At 34.3% G+C, this 22,470-nt stretch overlaps 1 protein-coding gene across 9 annotated transcripts in view; it reads right to left on the reverse strand.

The window, feature by feature from the left end:
- Nucleotides 1-22,470, reverse strand: part of UBR5 (ubiquitin protein ligase E3 component n-recognin 5) — a 123,453-nt gene that overhangs the window by 69,111 nt on the left and 31,872 nt on the right. For 7 of the 9 annotated variants that reach the window (XM_016147531.2, XM_016147525.2, XM_016147529.2 and 4 more), the window contains exons 2-9: nt 17,506-17,550; nt 17,074-17,155; nt 16,549-16,625; nt 15,688-15,807; nt 3,196-3,385; nt 2,848-3,007; nt 2,085-2,234; nt 95-306 (exon numbers count right to left, since the gene is read on the reverse strand). In XM_016147531.2, the coding sequence (XP_016003017.1) occupies nt 95-306; nt 2,085-2,234; nt 2,848-3,007; nt 3,196-3,385; nt 15,688-15,807; nt 16,549-16,625; nt 17,074-17,155; nt 17,506-17,550 (1,036 nt within the window). The remainder of the gene's footprint in view (nt 1-94; nt 307-2,084; nt 2,235-2,847; nt 3,008-3,195; nt 3,386-15,687; nt 15,808-16,548; nt 16,626-17,073; nt 17,156-17,505; nt 17,551-22,470) is intronic. The other 2 variants (XM_016147532.2, XM_016147527.2) reach the window with 1 other exon arrangement.

Genomic DNA, 22,470 nt, shown 5'->3' on the forward strand with positions numbered 1-22,470 from the left:
AAATAAAACAAGCTTTTTTTTTTGGCGGGGGGGGGAGGGAGGGTATTGGCAGGAATCTATTTAAATGGAAAGGGTGGAGATTTTTTCCAAATACCTTATCAGGCCACCACTGCAAATCTTCTCCTAGAGATACTGGACTTTGAACAGGTGTATTCTTCTTATCCAAGTTTGGCTCTCCTTCCTTGCTGGTAGAGCCCCTTTCATTATCAAATGAGGCTCCATCAAGCCACCTTCGTTCACGTAAACGTAAAACGGATTCACGTTCACGCAACAGTTCAGAGTCTCTCTCTAAGGGAAGAAGGAGAACTGGTATGCAATTGGGTCACACCAGTGGGATAAAAGTAAGCCACTCTCTAGTAAAGACCCTTCAGGATGCAACTAACAGCAGTTTATCTACTCACAAAAACTTAATGTAAATGTATGTATAATAAGCCTGACATGCAACATTCAAAACATTAACTCTTTCAAGTGAATGTATGAAAGTTATAAACTAGTATTTTTAAGAACTATGTAGAGGCAAACTTTTCTGAATTCCAACTACATGATTTTAGAGCAGAATTACTTTATCTTAAACTAGACTCTGGATTTTTTTCAGTGGAGTTTAAAATTTTTGGCTTTCACTAAAAATGTTTACCATAACTTTTTAATTTATTTCTTAGAAAATGTGCATAAATGAGAATCTCAACACATTAAGACACATATGTAAACCAAAAAAGTATTTGTTAAACCATCTTCAGTTATTTAAAAAAAAAAAAAATCTTGGACACACAAAAAGAAAATCTGAAACAGTTAAAATACAAATCCATTAACTATAAAACTTTCAATAATCCAAGCCCTTGTTTAGAAGTAATTCTACAGACTAGATTTTTATGTGTAAATTTTATTTAAAAATTTTTGAGACACTAGACAGGCTTTTAAATTTTTTTTAAGAATCTTTATAGAAAGACTTCTTACAAAAATTCTTCCCCTGCAATTGGCTACGAAGTCTCTAAAGCCATTTTCCCCAGTTTGTGCATACACTATTTTTTAAAACAGATAATCAAAATAAACTTTCCAAGATTTGGATAAGAAGGATTAAAAACAGTATTAAGTTGAACCATATGAAATTGCCATCGATACAGGTCAAAAATAGTATCAGCAATTCCATATAGTTCAAATTAAGAGTAATGCCTACATAGAATATAGAATGACCTAGGGAAAAGCAAAATGGAGAAATTACCTGTTAGGTACTAAATATCTGAAAATGGAAACACTTGATACATTTAAGGCAGTAAAGTATGCATTTATTTTTTAAAAATTTAAAGTTATCGCATTTGTAAGTTTTGTACGTTAAAAAAACCATAGATTGTTTTAAAACTGCTTATAAGTACTCTAGGTATCTCACAGAAAGATCTTAATATAATATGGCATCTTTTCCAGTTTACTAATGATCAGTATATAACACAGCTGATTCTCATCTGTTATCTGAATCAAGCAGTTTTACATTCTGTAAGTAAAGCATTGACTTAAAATTAAAATGCAAGCTAAATCTATACCAACATATACTCAGAAAGTCTTATATTTATATGATTACAAAATCTTGTTTCTTACCTCTACTCTGTACTATATCTTTTAAGAATGTCAAACTTTTGAAAATAGCATTTTAATAAGCTAAGCATTTCCATATATAATTGGCCACTCCCACTCTAAGAAGTTTTTTCATATTTCACTTTTCCATTTAATCAGAATTTAAAATGAACATAATAATCAACTTATTTTAATCAACTAAACTAGAGACTTGTTTTCTGAATGCTGCATGTCACTGTAAAGTAGAATTCTGCTTTTAGTTCAGAATCCATTATCCTAATTAAAAATATAATTAGGTAAGTCATAACCCTCGATGAGTATTCCATAATGTAGATAAGATCATCTCTAAAGTATTGTGGCTCTTCAAAATCAAAAATAATGAGTTTTAATGCCAAAGCATCCAAAAACAGTAATAAGTAATGACTTCATCGACTGTAATTTTTAAAGTTCAAATATGGTGAATTTTACCACTATCTCTCCATACGGCCAATAATCACAAGAAATAAATACAAAATTACCTCGAGATGAGCCTAGCCTGGAAAGTGATGAACGACGAAATGAAGGGTAACCAAAGTAGCTAATATCTTCAGAAAACATGGCATCTGCATCAATAATGACACTTGGGTGGGCAGAATGAATATCAGCATCAAGAAGAGACATAAGATCTTCTATAAACAGAAACAAATATAAATGAAGCAGATATAGAGAAAACATCTACAGACCACTGAAGTATCTCTGAAAATTAAAACATTAAAATCAGGGACTGACATAACCTGAGGAAAAAGGCAGTAACTACCTAGGAAATGAAGTTAGTGATCTTTACAAAGATTTTAAGGAACATCAAATGCATGACTGCTGCTTGGGCTACCTACTAAATAATCACAAGAAAATAAGATCTCTATTTAAGATATCTGTGACATCGTACACCTAACACAGTCAAATCTAAATGCAGTTCAGTTATTACATATTCGGTAATAAAGGCATCAAAAAGCTACATTCGAGTCATCTGTCAGCCAGTGATAAAGCCATGCCTACACATCCATGTCTTTATTGAGACCAAACACAGTGCACTGAGCAAAAAAAAAACATGACTTCATTTTCACTTAAAAAAAAAAAAATATATATATATATATAATTAAATCAAACACTACAGTGAGAAATATCTACCACCTTGGAAAGAACAGTCAGAAAATCCATTATGCTTTAATATTCCATTTCCCAGTCAAAAAAAAAAAATCTCTCCTTCCAGAGAAGAGAAAATCATAATGGTAATCCACCAACCTCCAGGCAAGTAAGATTCACTGGCTGTATCATCCCCATCATCTCCGTCTTCATCATCTCGGCTAAGTAAATTATTTACAGCAAGGTTTACGTCAAGATTTGTTCGCTGAAGTTCCCGAATAATGACACTTCTGGATTTGCCTTGTAAAACGACTTGGGCCTGAAATTAAAAATTCAAAAGAATACACTGCTAATTCTCGTTTGATTAAATTCTTTATCAAAGTCAGCTTTCTATGATCAATATAGAAAAACGGTATTTCACAATTCATGAGTCACAACTAAGCCCACTCTATTCAGTGAAGCCTCATCTTGTCCTGTCTTACGTTAAATGTTCTACGAGATCCATACCTGTGAAATCAGCTCCTCGGGAATGACAGATGCTGGAATAACGGGTTGGGGCTGACTGCCCAAAAGCCCAGACCCTCGATCCCGTCCTGTCCGAATCACTCGCGTCTGCCGACGGGAATCTCGAGCTCCAGCTGACGACCTACCAGAGGAGCCTCCTCCACTTCCGCCTACCCCGGAACTCCAGCGACTTCTAAATATTGAAGAATTTATAGAATTAGCATTTCATACCACCATTCTGAAAAAAAACCCTTGGGATATATTTCCATTTTCTAAAGCTAAAATAAAGCTATTTGTCAAACTGACATAATATATAGTATTTTGAGGTAATAGGTATAAGGTAATAGAACTAAACTTTAAAAATAACACTTCCAATTTTTTAAAAATGCTTATATATAAATTTGCTTTTTAGAAAGATAAACACACTTTTGCATCTTTTAAAATAATTTTTTAAAGATCCACATACGAGCATTTCTAGTCCAACTCTAAAATGAGTTTTAAAACACAGCTCGCCTTTGACAGCCCCAGAAGATGATGTGATTACTAATATTCTGTTATTGCACAAAAAGTAAAATTCAGAATTTAGGACTCAAGGTGCTTTGCACGGAATAAAAAATTCATTTTCAAAGACAAGAGTTCATTAATATTTAACATTTTTAACCACCCTGACCAAAGGGAAGCTTCTATTTAAAACATTTATTGATTTTTTCTTAAGTTTGAGAAAACTTAAGAAAAAGTATGACATCCACATCTTCACTTATTGCTCCAAATGTGAGAACTGAGAATCTTCAAATTAAACTAGATAACTGTAAAGCAACTGCTTTTCTGTATTCAATCAGATCTTAGAAAAATGGTCACACAAATCACATTAGCCTTTTACATTATGACAGTGATGGCTCTTTTTAAAATGAATTTAATACTTAATTCTAGAGAGGTACTTTACTCCCACCTCCTCTTCACTGCATTCACCTAAGACTGAAACTTTTCACCACCCACTGCAAACAGATTAAATTTAAATTTGATTTCCCAAGACTTTTTTTCTCTTAAAAATGTTTGAATATATTAACAAGTAACAATTCTCAAGTAAATATACTACACTACAAACTTCTTAGTCTCTCTTCTCACTTGATTGGAAAGCCCAATCATTTCTAAACAAACAAAAACTTTTTAAAAAGTTTCTTCAATAAAATGAAATAAAATTTTTTTTCCAGAAAATCTGGTGTCATCCTTTTTGAAGGCTTCTACACCAGTTATTACACTCTATGAATTTATGTTTACCCACTGTCTATATCTATGGTCTAACAACTGCCCAAGATAATTTTAGAGAAAAACAATTATTGTGCATTCTTAGGGCCGCAGTATGAAACATCACTTAATTTTAGCTATGTAGTGGTAAAGAACCATTCAAAGACCAAAAGAAAAACAAAGGGGCATTAAAAGTATATTACATAACAAAAAGGAAATTTAGAAAACAATTCCAACTACCATAACATCAATAAGAATAAATACCTAGGAGTAAATATCACCTAGGAGGTGAATGACCTATACAATGAAAACTACCAAACACAGCTGAAAGAAATTAATGAATACACAAATAAATGAAAACACATCATCTGTTTGTGGATCGGAAGACTCAATACTGCTAAGCTGTCCATACTACTCAAAGCAATCTCCAAGTTCATCGCAATCCCTATCAAAATCCTAATGGCATTTTTTACAAATACACAAAAATTCATCCTAAAATTCATATGGAATCTCAAGACACCCAGAATTACCAATACGATCTGAAAAAGGTCAAAAAAGAAAACTGGAGGACTCACACACACTTTGTGAGTTCAAAATATTATTGTAAAGCTACTGTAATTAAAATGCATGGTACTGACATAAAGACAAATGCACCAACGGAATGGAACAGACAGCCCAGAAATAAACCCTCGTGTATATATATGGTCAAATGATCTTTGACAAGGATACCAAAACCACTCAATGGGGAAAGGACAGTGCCGGGGGAAACTGGATGGCCATATGTAAAAGAATGGCAGTGGACCCTTACCTGAGACCATATACAAAAATAAATTCGAAATGAAATAAAGACATAAGCATAAGACCTAGCACTATAAAATTCCTAGAAGAAAAAACACAGAGAAAAAGCTTCATGACAGCAGACTTGGCAATGATCTCTTGGATATGACACCAAAAGCACAGACAATAAAAGCAAAAATAGACAAACAGAACTACATCAAACCTGAAAACTTTTATGCCTCAAAGGACATAAGAGACTGAAAAGGCAACCTACGGAATGTGAAAAAAATATATGCAAATCAGACATCTGATAAGTGGTTAATATCCAGAATATTTAAAGAGCTCCTACAGCAGACAACAAAAAGTCCAATAACCTGAACTAAAAGGACATGAACGGACATTTTTCCAAAGGTGATATACAAATGGCCAAGCATATGAAGATACCTAATGCCATTAATTATCAGAGAAATGCAAGTCGAAACCCCAGTAAGATATCACTTGACACACGTTAGAATGGCTACTATAAAAAAATAATAAATTACAAGTATTGGCGAAGACATGTACAAATTAGAACCCTCATGCACTGTTGGTCAGATAGTAAAATGGTGCAATGCCATGAACACAATGTAGAGATTCCTCAAAAATAAAAAATAAAAAATAGAACTATCATATGACCCAGCAATCCCACTTCTGGACATACATCCCAAAGAACTAAAAGCAAAGTCCTAAGGAGATATTTGCACACCTATGTTCATAACAGCACTATTCACAACAGCCAAGAGGTGGAAGCAACCTAAATGTCCATCAAAGGATGAATGGATAAACAAAATGTGGTACATACGAACATTAGAATACTAGCATTAAAAAGGAAGGAAATCCTGTCACGTGCTACAACATGGATGAACCCTGAAGACGTTACGCTAGGTAAAATCAGCAAGTCGCAAAAATACAAATACTGTATTACTCCTGGTATATAAAGTATCTAAAGTAGTCAAATTCAAAGAAACAGAAAGTAGAATGGTGGTTGCCAAAGGCTAGGGAAAGGCAGTAAATGGGAGCTGTTTAAGAGACAAAGTTTCAGTTTTGCATGAAAAAGTTCCGTAGATCTGTTAATACTACTGAACTGTACACTTACTGAACTGTACACTTATGTTACATGTGCTTTACCATGATTTTAAAATAGTCATGTTATCAAAGAGGGATATTCTAGAAAGTGGAATGTTTTCAAGTTATATGCACTGCGACAATCATGCAACTGAAAAAATACAGGATCAATGAAACAAACAGACATTCAAATCCAATATTAAATCAGTATTTCTACTTCATGGTTTTTCTAGAAGTTGTTAAAACTAAGTCAGGCAGAACTACTCTTGGAATTTTTAAACATTCAAGAGCTATATTTATTATTTCATCTTGAAAACAGGAAGAACCACACTAAAGTGTCTTAAAAAGATATAATTACAGTGACTGTATGTCCCAGTTTGCCTGAGATAGTGCTAGTTTAAATCTACTATCTGATCCTAGTTACTGATTTCATTCCAAAATTTCCCAGTTTGGACAACAAATTCTTTGGCCAACACAGACATAAGGGATGACATATTTTCGCCAAGGAATGCATACCATTTCCCCCCATCCAAGTACGCATCCACCCCCGGGCAGGCCTCACAGGTATCACAAACTCAAATCTCCATGAGGGATACACAGATTACATAAATGAGAGAAGTCAAGATAACAGGGAAGAGTGAAGACTATTGGCCTATCTAAAACATTCAAATTCACTGCTAGTTCACTCCATCAAAACACAAACAGCTGCCAATTAGCAATCTCTGCTACAACAAACCTTCAACTAAGGTTAGGTGAAAGACAAACGTCAAAATATCTCTGGCTTGTTCATTAATTAACCTGACAGCTACCATGGAGGATACCATGTTTCCCCACTTACACTCATTGTGCCAGGTTTCTTCTATCAGAATCCAAACAACCTACCAGCCTCCCTACTTCATTTCCTCCTGAACAGTCCTCTAACCAGCTTGCTTTCTAAAGAAAGAGTAATGCGTCGAGCTAATACACACTAACAGAGGTTTATCAGCGGTCACAAAAGACAGTACTGAAATCAGTAATTTTCTAAATTTATAATTAGTCATATGATTTTTAATATTAAACTCAAAAATACTGGGAAAACCAGTTTCTACTATCTGTACTTTGCTTATCAAATTAATCCTACAATTTTGAACCCATTATATATAGTACTCAAGGTAGAATGACTTTAAATCAAGTGAGGAAATCACACCTAGCATGAAATTAGTCCAGTTTGCAAACTTAAAACCCGTGAGCCAAGTCTTGTCCATATACCTAGTTGGTTGATCACTTCATTTAAAAAGTACGTACATCGTCAAAAGAAAGGAAAGTCTGAGAAACTGTCACAATCAAGAGGAACCTAAGTTTGAACACAAACTTTCTCTTTATGAATGATGATTAAGTATAATGGGGTATACTGGATGGGATCCTGGAACACAAAAAGGACATCAGAAAAAAACTGCAGTTAACGACAATGTATTAGTACATATTAATTGCGAAAAAAAAAAATGTACCATGCTAATGTTAGATGTTAATAACAGTAAAAACCAGGTGTGGGGAATATAGGAACTCTCGGTACTAGCTTTGTAATTTTTCTGTCAATCTAAAACTGTTCTAAAATGAAAAGTTTATTTCAAATAATAGATACATTCACAGATACGTGCACATACACTATGTATATGTACAATTGGCATCTGTGGTCCTGTATATATATGTTTATTTATTTCTATGAAAATATTAATTAGTCCCAACATTTAAATCAGGGATTTCACATAAAAATGCAGGTTTGAAGCTCTTCTTAGGATAAAACAAGGGAGGAGGGAGGGCACGGAGGTATGCATTTGGCATCAGTGACCCTTGTATTCTCCTATGGTAATAATCAGCTGATCAGATGACTCCTTTAAAAATGGGGTAGCCCTACTACCTACTATCTTACCCACCAAGGCAGCTTCGACTATTTACAATTCCAACGATCTGCTCGTCTTTACATTACAAATCCTATACTAATTACCTAAGATTAAATTTCAAAAGAAATATGGTAGCTCAAACCAATGAAAGCAACTTATACCTATCATCTATTAAGTCCAGTGACAACAAATAACAAAGAAACTTTAGATACTAAGATCTTCAGTTCAAACTTTCTCTTTATGCAATACATCTGAAGTTCTTATCCTTAACCTGGTTTGAAATGAATTTAACAAAAATACCTAGGAGATTTCTGAACTAACTCCCAGGACAAATTTGAGTAACTATGAAAGGGATAAAAGAGCAGCAGTTAGAAATCTTTAGCATACAAACCTGTCAATTAGTAAAAACACCACAGGGAAAAATGTTAAAAGTCCCATACATTTTGACTGCTACACATTCCTACGAATGATCAGTCAAAATAAATGATCAATTCCCAATTATCCATGCTGATAGGGAAAAAAAGTATCGATTACCCAAAATCTTTCCAATGCAGTTCTCAAATACAGAGACCACTCAAAAAACACTCTGATTCACAACACCTCTCTGAACTCAATGGGAGTAAGCTAGGAATCTGAAGAAGAGGGTAGAAAACAGTCTGTGAGGATGACCTCTGTCCTATCTGACTGCATCTGGTAAATTTGTCGGTCAGAATCCCTTTTAAAGACTTGAAATCTGCCTGTCCCAGATTCTCTATTACGTGTAATAAATTGCAAACTTCTTTTAAGTTTATTGTAATCAGAACAAAACGGAAAAGAAACACTATACGACTCAAGGGAAAATTATTATGAAAAAAACATTTTTGACTCTATACATATTTCTTGATTTACGAAATGACTTGATCACAATTTTACCACCAACAAACGGAGAATTTTCATAGAGGTCAAACGAAACAATTAGCCTGTATGTGTTTATACTTTCTGGGCATCTACAAGGCCAAAGAGAGCTAAACAATAAGCAGCAATGACTTGTCAGTGGGCACTGTGACATTTTTCAATACTGCAATAATGAACTCAATGCAAAAGTTTACAGAGTTTGTGTGTGAGAGAGAGAGAGTGAACAAGGGAGGAAAGAAGGGAGAGAAACGTAGATATAAGAAGACATGTGGGCAAAGGTGGATAAGGTAGACTCAAAAATTATTGATGCTCTATGTATCTCAAAGTCTTAAAATTAGCTCTAATCTTCTTTGGAGTAGGTCTACAGAGATTTTATTCAAGCTCAAATGCACTATATTATCATATTTGTTGCACATTTTATTAGGCAAGTCATGCAACTCCACAGCTCCATTTGAGTCATTCTGTCATACAGTCTATTATAACTGCTTCTATCCAAGCTTTATTTATGATAAGAGGATTCTAATCTAGGACCATTTGAGCAACATAATAAATAATAGTAATGGATTATAAACTATAAAATAAAATATCCATGAGACCATAACTATATAAATAACAAAACAAAAACAGAATACAATAGAATAGGATAGAATAGAATAAAACAGAACAGAATAGACTAGAATAAAAAAGAAATGAGTAAGGGGAAGTTCTTTCACAGTTGAATTCCAATTAATAAGTATAAAAGAAATAGTGCATATTTTTTAAAATCATTATTTGTCCAACATCACAGAAATAATTAAGGCAAAAAAATCATCAGTGGATGCTAAATTCAAGCATAAAAAATAAGATATTTACATAGTCACAAACTATCTCCCCACAAAATGCTTATTAATTACAAAGGGGCAAACAGTAACTTTATAGTTGAGAAAACTGGCAAACACTACCTTAACTAAGTGATTGGGGGGAAAATAAACCTCGTCACCAGTAATGAGACATGTGAACACCACGTGCCTCCTGATAAGATGCAGTGAGAAGGGCGCACCATCACTTCTGTGGTATTCTTGCCCAAAGCGCATCACCTGCAATCCCAAATTACCAGCAAGTAATTTTGTGGATATCAATAATCTGATTCTAAAGCTTATGAGGAGAGGAAAAAAGACCCAGAAGAGCCGACACAACATTAAAGAAAAACAAAGTTGAGGACTAATGCTACCCGACTTCAAGACTTACTGTAAAGGTACAGTAATCAAGTTAGTGCGCTCCTGGAGAAAAAATAGACAAAAAGACCAATGAACAAAACAAAAGCCCATTTAAAAATAAACTCCATAAATATAGTCAACTAATCTTTAGCAAAGGCGATATAGTGGAGCAAAGATAGCTTCTTAACAAATAATGCTGGAATAACTGAACATTCAAATGCAAAAAAAAAAAAAGGAAAGAAAAAGAAAAAAAAAGAATATAGAAACAGACTTAACACTTCTCACAAAAATTAACTCGAAATGGATAACAGACCCAAATGTAAACTGCGAAACTATAAAACTCCCAGAAGATTACACAGAAGAAAATCTAGACATCCATGGGCGTGGCAACGACTTTTTATTAGATATGACACCAAAGGCAGAATGAAATAAATAACTGATAAATGGACTTTATTAACATTAAAAACTTCTGTTCTTTAAAGAACACTGTCAAGAGAATGAAAATCCAAGTCATAAACTAGGAGAAAATATCTGCAAAAGACATATCTGATAAAAAATTTTATCCAAATTATACAAAGAACTCTTAAAACTCAACCGTAAGAAAACAACTCAATTAAAAAATGGGCCAAAGACTTCAACAGACACCTTACCAGAAAAGATATACAGATGGCAAAAGTAAGCATATGAAAATATGCTCTACATCACATCATCAGAAAAACGCAATTTAAAATAATGAGACATCACTACAGACCTATTAGAATGACCAAAATGCAGAACACTGACACCACCAAATGATGATGAGGTGGAATAGTAAGAACTCTCACTCGCTACTGGTGGAAATACGAAATGATATGGCTACTTTGAAAAACAGTTTGCCAGTTTCTTACAAAATTAAATATACTCAACATATGATCCAGAAATTGTGCTCCTTGATATTTATTCAAAGGAGTTGAAAACTTATATCTACACAAAACCTTGCACATGATGTGAATAATTGCCAAAACTTGGAAGCAACCAAGATGACCTCCAGCAAGTGAATGAATAAATAGTTGTACATCCAGAAAACAGACCATTATTTAGCACTAAAAAGAAATGAACTATCAAGCCATGAAAAGACATGAAAGAACCTTAAATGCACATTAAATGCACAGTGAAAGAAGCCAATCTGGAAAGACTACATACTGTATGATTCCAACCACATGACATTCTGGAAAAGATAAAACTATGGAGACAATAAAAATATCAGTGGTTGCCAGGGATTAGAGAGGAGAGTGGGATAAATAGGCAGAGCACAGAGAATTTTTAGGATAAACTACCCTATATGATACTCTAATGAAGGATTTATGTCATTTTAAATGTGTCCAAAGCGCAGAATATACAATACCTAGAGTGAATCCTAACATAAACTATGGACTCTTAAGTGATAATGATGTATCCATACAGGTTCATCAATTATAACAAATGGACCACTGGTGGGGGATATTGCAAAGAAACTATATACATGTGTGGGGACAGGGAGTATATGGGAAAACTCTATCTTCCTCTTATTTTCGTTGTGAACCTGAAAACTGCTCTAAAAAAAATACTTTAAAAAATGCACCATTAAGAGCAGAATAGTAAAGAGTTTATTAGGCTTTGTGGGCTAACCAATCTTTATAGTGACTACTCATCTCTGCCACCTTAGCACAAAAGCAGCCGCAGAGAGTAAGTAAAATATCAAGTGTGACTGTGTTTCAGTAAAAACAGGAGGGGCCAAACAAGCCTGGAGACTGTAGTTTGCTGACCCTTCAACCAAGAAATTTTTATCTTCAAAGAAGGTATAGCTTGACAAAGTATGATTCAAAAAAGTTATTCTTTCTTAAATAAATATAATCAAACATTTTCCAGGTTTATCAAATTAAATGGAAATTTCATTTATTATGTATTATTTTTAGAATTACTATAAACTCTTCTTATGTTAGTGTTATGCATAAGACTACTAAAAGGAGATTCATAATATTTCAATAAAGACCAGAGCTATGTTTCCTATTAATAGTTCTAGCACAGAATGAGCTAAAGGATGCATTCAACTAAATGGCGTTCCTCTGACCTCAAAATAAACTGGTCTGCTAAAAACCAAAAAGGAAAGAAAGTAACCATTTGGGAATCTTAATTTTCAAATCTAATGTCACTTAAAAATTTAGTGTCAAAGAAAAAAAATTTTTGTAAACCTTTCTTTTTTTCTCTTTATTATTTCCAACAATTTAAATTGCTTCTAGTTATATTTCTCTGATCAGCTCTTGAACACACATGCTGACCTAACTGATTTGGCATTATCAAATTATTAATTCAGTAGCTTCAAGAAAATCGGGCCATTCAAGAATCAATATATAAAATGAATAAAATCATCTGGGTTGAAATTTGTATATTATATCTTTAGTTTGATAGCATATCAACTTTAGATAAAGTGGAGGAGTTGAATATCTAGTTTGATATACATTTTATAAATAATTTAAAAAGTAAAAATAAGGTACAAACTTCCAGTTAAAATAAACAACTAATGGGGATGTAATATACAGCATGGTGCCTATAATTAATATTACTATACTAAATATTTGAAAGTTGCTAAGATAGCATATCTTAAAAGTTCTCGTCACAAGAATTTTTTTTCCTACATATGCTAACAGATGTTAACTAGATGTACTGTGATCATTTCACAATATATACAGGAATATCTCAGTTTATTGTGCTTTGCTTTGAGCTTCACAGATATTTCATATTTTACAAACTGAAGGATTTGTGGTAACCCTGTGCTGAAAAGTCTATTGGCATCATGTTTCCAACAGTATTTGTTCATTTCATATCTGTTACATTTTGGTAATTCTCACAATATTTCAAACTTTTTCAATATGATTACATTTGTTATGGTGATCTGTGATCAGTGACCCTTGATACTACTATTGTAATCGTTTTGGGGCACCATGTACTGCGCCCAAATCCACACTCATGTAAGACAGCATACTTAACTTAAGCATATTGTGTATGTTCTGCCTGCTCCACCAACCAGACGTTCCCCCACACCCTACCCTCTCCTAGGGCCTCCCTGTTCCCTGAGATGCAATAATAATGAAATCAGGCCAATTAAGTGAAAGGAAGAGTTGCATGTCTCTCACTTTAAATCAAAAGCTAGAAATGATTAAGCTGAGTGAAGCAGGCATGTTGAAAGCCAAGACAGGCAGAAAGCTAGGCCTCGGAAAGGTTCCTGAAGGAAATTAAAAGTGCTACTACAGTAACCACACTAATGATAAGAAAGCAAATAGCCTTATTGCTGATATGGAGAAAGTTTTAGTGGTCTGGATAGAAGATCCAACTATCCACAACATTCCCTTAAGCCAAAGCCTAATCCAGAGCAAAGCTAACTCTTCAATTCTATGAAGGCTGAGAAAGGTAAGGAAACTGCAGAAGCAAAGTGTGAAGCTAACAGATGCTGGCTCATGAGATTTAAGGAAAGGAATTGCCTCCATAACAGAAAAGTGAAAGGTACAGCAGCAACTGCTGATGTAGAAGCTGCAGCAAGTTATCCAGAAGTCCTAGCTAAGATAATGAAGGTGAATATACTAAACAACAGGTTTTCAATGTAGACAGACAAAAGAACCTTCCTTATATTGGAAGAAGATGCCATCTAGGATTTTCAAAACTAGAGAGAAGTCAGTGACTGGCTTCAAAGCTTCAAAGGACAAGCTAATTCTCTTGTTAGAGGCTAATGCAGCTGGTGACTTTAAGTTGAAGCCAGTACTCATTTACCATTCCGAAAAGCTAGGACCACTGAGAATTAGGCTAAATCTACTCTACCTGTACTCTACAAATGAACAACAAAACCTGGACATTTGTTTACAATATGGTTTACTGAATATCATAAGTCTATTGTTGAGACCTACTATTCAGAAAAAAAGATAATATTCAAAATATTACTGCTCACTGACAATGGACCTGGTCACCCAAGAACTCTGATGAAGATGTATAACGAAATTCATGTTGTTTTCATGCCTGCTAACATAACATTTATTCTGTAGCCAATGGATCAATGAGCAACTTTGATTGTCAGCTCTTATTATCTAAGAAAGACATTTTATAAGGCAACAGTAGCTATAGACAGTGATTCCTCTGATGGATCTGGGAGAAGTAAATTAAAAACCTTCTGGAAAGAATTCACCATTCTAGATGCTATTAAGAATAACTGTGATTCATGAGAAGAGGGTGAAATATCAACATTAACAAGAGTCTGGAATTAGTTGATTCCAACCCTCATAGATGACACTGAAAAGGAGTTCAAGACTTCATTGGAGGAAGTGAAATACAGATATGGTGGAAACAGCAAAAGAACTAGAAATAGAAGAGGAGCCTAAAGGTATTGTGAAGATAACTGAAATGACAACAAAGGATTGAGAATTTTACATAAACTTAGTTGATAAAGCAGTGGAAGGGGTTTGAGAGGACTGACTCCAATTTTGAAAAAAGTTCTACTGTAGACAAATGCTATCAAACACCACTGCATGCTGCAGAAAAATCACTGGTGAAAGGGAAAAGTCAATCAACATGTCAAACTTCATTACCCTGATCAATCAGCAGCCATTAACAAAAAAGCAAGACCCTCCACCAACAAAAGATTATGACTCACTGAAGGTTCAGATTATGGTTAACATCTTTCGGCATTAAAGTATTTTTAATTAAGGTACATACATTGTTTTTTGTTTGTTGGTTTGTTTTAGATATAATGCTATTGCACATTTAACAAACTACACTACAGTCTAAACATAACTTTTACATGTACTGGGAAACCAAAAATTTCATGTGACTTTCTTTTTTGCGATAGTCGCTTTATTGTGGTGTGGAATGAACTCCCAATATCTCCAAAGTATGTCTGTACAAATATCAAATCGTTATGTCACACACCTGAAGCTACCTGTCAACTATACCTCAATTCTTAAAAAGACAAAAATAATTTTATTAAAGGCTGTTAAGGTTTAGTTTACATGAAATTCAAACCTCATTAATTCAGAAAGAACTATCAGATTTGGATAACCAAAAAAAAGGTTAGCTTTTTTATTTACCCAAGAATGAGTCACAAAACCAAAGACTGAAATTTTTAAATGACATAAATGACATGATAAATAACACTATAAACTCATGTGAACATTACACACTTTTAAAAGGTCAGGGACCTGGGTTAATTGTAATTAGCCTGTGTGGATCATTTTTATCATGGTGGTTCACCATGAACAGCAACATGAGTTTCTGCCCAGAGCTCAGGACTTTCCTCATTCCATCACTAGACAACACTGAAGATGAGCACTCACAGTGAGAGCACTCCCAGAGCAATGGCCCAGGCCAACGGATGCTATCATCCGGTCACAACTCACCCCAGGGTGTTGCCTGCCAGCCTGCCCAGAGTCTCAGAACCTGAGAGAAACCAGGGGGAGTCGCTTGTCCTACCAGGCCTTGACGTCCTCCCTGCCCCCGAGTTGCTGTTCAACTTTGACCTGGGAAAAAACAAGAGGCAGAATAATACAGAACAGTCCCAAACTGCCTAGGAAGGAGCCTGGATTTCCAGGCCTCACAACTTTGGTAAAATACCACCCTAAGTTTTCTCTGATTAATTCTACTAAAATGTATATTTCACATCAAATTGCAAATCTAACAACTTGTTGCCTCCTAACAACCTGAGGGCCTTTGCTGGTTCAAACTATTTTGAAGGTTTAACTACAGATGAATTGTTCTTCAGATATTTTTTTAAATCATGCTTTCCTTAGAAACTGTCAATTGAAACTCATCACACGTAATCTAGCAATCTTTTTTCATATGTCATCATTTATAAAGACCAAAATTTTAAAAACAGCTTGTCATTTTCAAATTTGAGTTACTTTGGAAATATTAAAAAGGGGGGAAAAAGGGATCCAAACAAGTCATTTCAATCAAAGAGCATATCTGAATTGAGACCTACCAAATATGTACCATTCTTCTGGTAACCTATTTCTGTTAAGTAATTATCAACTCCTCTGCTACTTTTAACACTAATACTTTTAGCTATAAATAACTGTGCTGACATAAAAATTAAAATTAAACTACAAAGTAACTATTTCACTCTATTTTAACTGTCTCATTTCCTGCAATGCTTTTTTTTTTTTTTTTAAACTTGAGGGTTACCAAAATCAAAACACAGGTTTAAAATAGTATCTATGAAGAGCTAAATATTAAATAGAAAGAAGGACATAATGTCTTACCCATCATTATTATCAGGTTTACCCAATTCCAATCTGTCTGGCTGTACTGAAAAACCAATCCTGCAAACTCTACCATCCTAAAAGCAAAGAAAATAAAAGAAATTTCCAAAGTAAAAATATGTATTAAAATTTGAATTCATTCAATGAATAAATAATTAAATACATAAAAGCTCCTTTCCAAAAGAGGCTCATGCCTGAGTTGGGGAAATATGTTTTACATACATTATCAAGAAGCCAATAAAAATAATTTAAAATATTTCACTCTAACAGAATTCAAAATAAAAAAATGACTGAATATCAAAAATTTCTCTATTCTGTTACTAATTAGTTTCAAGCTCTAGCAAATTATTTAAGCTTTTTCTCTGAGCCAGAGAAATTTACACAATAAGGAAATGAAACTGAGTGATCTCTGAAATAACTCTTGCAAGAAATTACTATTTTCCATGGATAAAAAGTAACCTGATGATGCATAATTGTATTTTAACTATTTATACTCATTTCTCTACCTTATAGTAAACGATTTACCTCAAGAAGAAAGGCAGCATGATTTGGTCCCACCACACACTGTTTAATAGTGGCCTGTTCCAATACATTCAAAGGGGGGTGGCTGGTGAATAAAAAAAAGGTAAGTAAAATTACTTTTTAAATGGTAACTATATCATCTGATTAACAGCAACAACAAAAAAGATAGCTGGCAAACCCTGTTTTAAAACACTAATATTTACATATTATATAGCAATAATTGAAAAACAGTAATTATGATATCCCCATTAGAGCTCCATGGTAGGCCACATTTTTAAAAGACCAGTATGAACAGAAGCTATAATTCAAATGAATCCAACTCATAAAAAGTTGATAATGAAGTATTCCTAACAGCTGTTTCCTAAATATGAGAGGTTTTTCCCTAATAAAGAAAAATCATGCTTTTCAGAAAATTTTAAATCTTACAACTCTTACCTGTTTAAATTATATTTGTTCAATTTCTCTGAAACTTCCCGTAACCTTTAAACACAAAAGAAAACATGACTAAACAACATGTACAGATCCTTTGTAAACAAAATAGTTCTGATAGGTACTTGTACCATTATTTTAGTAAATCTGCTATGGCAAAAACGTTTTTTATATTGTCTTTGATTTTTGTCCCTCCAAAAATCACAAGTCAACTCTACAATTCCCTTTTCTCACCACTCCATTAGCAAAGTCAATGATAACAACATTAATTCCATTTTACAGATGAGGAAACTGATTTTGCTGTTTTTCTCAAAGAAACAGCTTTGAATTAATATAAAATATTGCTGATACCTTTTAAACACCTGTCAACCTAAAGAAGTAAACTTATAATGTAAGGATATAATCAAATGTAGAGATGTTAAGAGTTTGATTCTATGAAGTTACCAAAACAGCTGCCTGGTCTTTCCAAACATTTTCAGAAACAATTCTCTTAAAAGTAAACTGAGAATTTTAGAATGCACTGGGGGTGGGGAGGAACAGTAAATAGGAAATTCCATGAGTTTTGCTCTCTAAAACATGGCAAAAATACATAAATCAAATTTTAATCATTTGTACTAAGATGAAAAGTAGAATACATCCTCAATTAGAAATTACACCTTAAAAGCCAGTTTAAGATTAAAGAGCTGCCACAAATCATATAATGGGCAAATAATCTAATTATTTCAATAAGCAATTCTAACAGGAGCCAGTTGTCCCTCAATTTTACTTTATCCTGGTAGTTCTATCCTCTGTCCAATGCTGAAGAACATCTTTCAAACATAAAATACATATACTAACTGTCCAACACCAAATCGTATTCCTAAGGATAATTTTTAAATGCCATAATTTCTTTCCCAAAAAGTAGATATGGTGACTTCATTCTCACTCCCAAAGAATAGTATCTAATCATGTCTGACATGGCTTCCAAGAAAACATGTTTCCTTTTTGTAGTGTAGTGCTACAACTATTTTCTTTAACAAAAATGTGTTTTCATAGGTACTAGAACATCAAGCTTTTCACCAAACCCTAGTTCCCTCATTTACAAGGCACACTTTTATATCCCAAGACAAAACACGATAAGAGTAATACACTGGAACTCATGAGCTCTGAGGAAGGCTGACTAAAACGCGGGGAGAAAATAAACAAGAAGGGTCCATTCTGGGCAACAACAGTCTCCACGAGACCCAGAGTGGAGGCAGGGGCTCTCAACCACCTCCGCCCACATTTACTGTAAGCAATTTACAAAACTTTTCAGCTAACTAGAGCCAGAATATGAAAAACAGCTAAGAAAGGTTTTACTTCTCAAAAACCATAGTAGTGACACTTTTCAAAGGTATTTATTACTAGCTTAAACTAAACCCACTCCTTTTTTCTTAGCTCACCACTGTCTCTAGAGTCTTCACAAAGCATACAATATGTGGGAGGGGAGAAAAAATTTGCCAGAGTCTTTTCAAAGCTGGACAACAACTGAGATTAAGAATTAAATGCTCCTTTTATGGTTTCAAATGTCATTCTAGGTAGACAACATTTATAAAACTAAAATGGGCATTGGAGACATGAAAACAATAGAAAATATTTAATAACGGGAGCTCAGAATTTCAGGATATTACGGAGATAGAGGAAACATTACTGCCATCAATGAAATTTTCCAACCTTAAAAATCATGGTGGACTCCTAACCATATCTGAAAAGTACACAAAACTGTTTTGGAAACAATACCCACATGATAGCAAGTAATCTGGGACTATTTCTAGCTCACCTACTACCAACTGGGCTCATCTAAACCCATTAGATCTCAAGTTCTCACCTATGTGAAGACGAATAGTCATCTCCGGTTCCTTCAGTCCTAAAATTCTTATGAATGCACGAAAAGCAAATGTCTCAGTAGAGGAAATATACATATGCACAATGTTTTTTCTGATAATAGCACTTCCTGTCATACTCAATTTCATCTTACTCATCTGATACTTTCACATACAAATTGATTTTACATGGACACTTTCCCCAAATATCAAATTTTCTTTTTCTTAAATTCAATCCCAAGTTTATATAAAGTGTGTCATTGTACCAAATCTGAAGGCAGTTATCACGACTAAATTGGCCACCTATACGTTCATTTACATAGATCCCAGATAATAATATGACAAAGCAAAAAAAAAAAAAAGAAAGAAACTATAAAATAAGCATTTAGTTTTCCTTTTGCATTTCCTTAGCAGACATGCAAATCACAGAATCACTGCAGGTCAACAATCACATTCATTTAAATTTGATAAATTACTAAATGTTTCCACATAATTAGGAGGCCTGTCTACTTTAGAGTCTTTCTCTAAAAGTTTATAATGCTTACAGTTATTAACTGTACTTCCTCTGACAGTAACATTAACAAGTTTTCCCTATTTTTAACATAAAAGGAAAACCACCCTATGGCTCACCAAATTCCATTTCAGAATAATTTTTTACATGTGGTTGTGATGAAAAACAATTTTAAGAGCAGAATATAACTACAAAATAACCTCATAACTCAGTATTTAATCTCATCTAAGGGGGAAAAAAGCCTTTTGTGAAGTGGCTGTAACAATGGATAGGTTAGCCATAAGCTTCTGACAATCCTTAGTACTCCTATACCAAAGATTTATTCTATGTTCCAATTCAAGAACCTACTTTATTTCTTTAAATTTATAGACATTTTACAGATCCAGAGGCTGGAATTTTTTTAAAAAACACCAAGGTAAGGTAACAGCAAACTGCTGTCAGTAGAGACAAGAAATCAAAGTATAACAGTACTTTCTAGAAACTAACATATTTCATTGCTGCCCTTAAAATCTCCTATAACTTCGGTCTCATTTTCTTCATATTTAACATTATAATTTTAAAGATAATTCATCTCACTGCCACTACTCACCTGGCAACAGCACTTAGTGCAGTTTCTTCAATTTTATAATTCTCTGCCTATTCCCTCCCTGCCATCTCACACACCTGCATGCTGACACACACACGCCCCTGAACTGAATGAAACCTGATGCATTTCTAGCTGGACTTCTAAAACTAAAAACTGTCGGTATATTTAGATCCCTAAAAGGCTTCAATTCTCCAGGAAAGAAAAATATTCCTAACATTCCACGTTCTACAAGATGATGGCTTTCACATGTCTGGAATTGTAAGACAAAGTACACCACCCATATTTCATGTGTATCAGCAATCACCTTAATGGTGGCAAGCAGCATAATCTGCCACCAGTATACTTCCTCGTCTTCACCACTAGTTATTTCTGGCCCAGCTCAAGTACAACCTCTGCCATGAACCCTCCCGGAAGCCTCACTTCCTCCCTACAGAAGCCTACAGCTTCTGCCTCATACAGGACCTTCACTGTATGCTTTTACATTCTAGTCATCTGTGTTTCTGTCTGAACTGGCTTCATGGACTCCAAGCAAAGACAGGCTAAAACTTCTGAAATTTTTCCTTTCTCTCTCATATCTTAGATACAGTTCCGACAGTAAAATGTGTACAATGATAATACTATGAGACACAATCCACTTAAAGGTAGAAAAGGTTCCTGATCTTATTCTCAACAAAACTAACTCCCAAGGTCTTCCATCTCATATTAAAGTTTAGAATAAGCAAGAAAAGTGTAAATATTTAAATTTAAAAGAAATAGTTGCCCACAGAACTCTTAAAAAGTAGACCAGATGACATACAGAAAACATTTAGTAACTCAGTGTTTACTCAATAATCATATAAGCAAACTGCATTTAACATGACCTCATTCCAACCTCCAGATATCTATCCAGAGTAAAACTTTTACATATCTATATAATTCTAATTTGGAGTAAAGAGCTTAGTAATTCATACAAAAAAAAAAAAAAAAAAAAAACAGCCAACAGTCAGTAAAGGTTACCTACACTAAATCAGACTCCCAGAGAAAATGTCTTAAAGCTCACCTCTTTCCATGTCAGAAAGGCAGGCATTGTCAAAATGCAAATGAAGTACATTAAAACCTATATCCAGATATCTTATTGCAGAAAAATACTCAAGGAATATTTATTAAATTCCTCCCAAAGCAAACCCTCTAAATCTTAAAGCCTAAAACTCAAGAAGAAATAAAGTTGTACTTTTTGGGGGGTTGGGGAGTATGTTGCTAGACAGATGGTTGGACAGGAGACAGACCCATCTGCAACCACAGAACCTGTCTTTCCACTGCCTCATCACGCACCCTCCTGAGTGCAGGCCGTCAGTCCTCGACTTTCACATGTCCTTTTACACAATTCTTACACCATACTAAACACTGCTACCTCTGTACTACTTCTCTGCATGCCAACTGTGTACATTATCACTGATTTCAGTAAGTCAGAACTATCACATGGTGGTCCCACCTATCAGCCACTGTAACTGGGGGTGGAGAAGGCAGGGCTGTAACTGTGCTTCAGGCAGAGTTGCAGCAGCATTCTGAGATAGTCATTTACTTGTGCCAGCATCAGCTAGCTTATTCAATCCAGTCCTAAGGACATCAATCCCCAAACCCCTTTTCACACAGCCCTGAGCAAGCCAATGGCAAACCATCAAGAGTGCTCATAGGGGAGCTCTTTTAAGGCATTTGGGTACAAGATGGAGGGGCTCAACTGAGTCTTCATGCTGCCCTGTGAATTTGTTTTGTGTGAAGGGGATAAAGCTTTCCCCCTCATCCACCCACCCACTGAAAGTACACCTGAACACTCCCAACCGAGAGAGGATATTTCTCTTTACTGCCATTGCACATTAGTTCCAAATAAATATTATTCTGCTCATTATCTTGATGTCTGGGAACCTGTATTATAGAAAAATACTTCATCGACCTTAATTATAGCATTCTTTTCTTTATAGCTATATAGTTTGTTTTGAGGTAGCAAGCTACAAATTTTTGTACAATGCTGATGTGTGAATGAAAAAATTTATAGA

This window comes from Rousettus aegyptiacus, unplaced genomic scaffold (genome assembly GCF_014176215.1).
Source record: "Rousettus aegyptiacus isolate mRouAeg1 unplaced genomic scaffold, mRouAeg1.p scaffold_m13_p_15, whole genome shotgun sequence".
Taxonomy (NCBI): domain Eukaryota; kingdom Metazoa; phylum Chordata; class Mammalia; order Chiroptera; family Pteropodidae; genus Rousettus; species Rousettus aegyptiacus.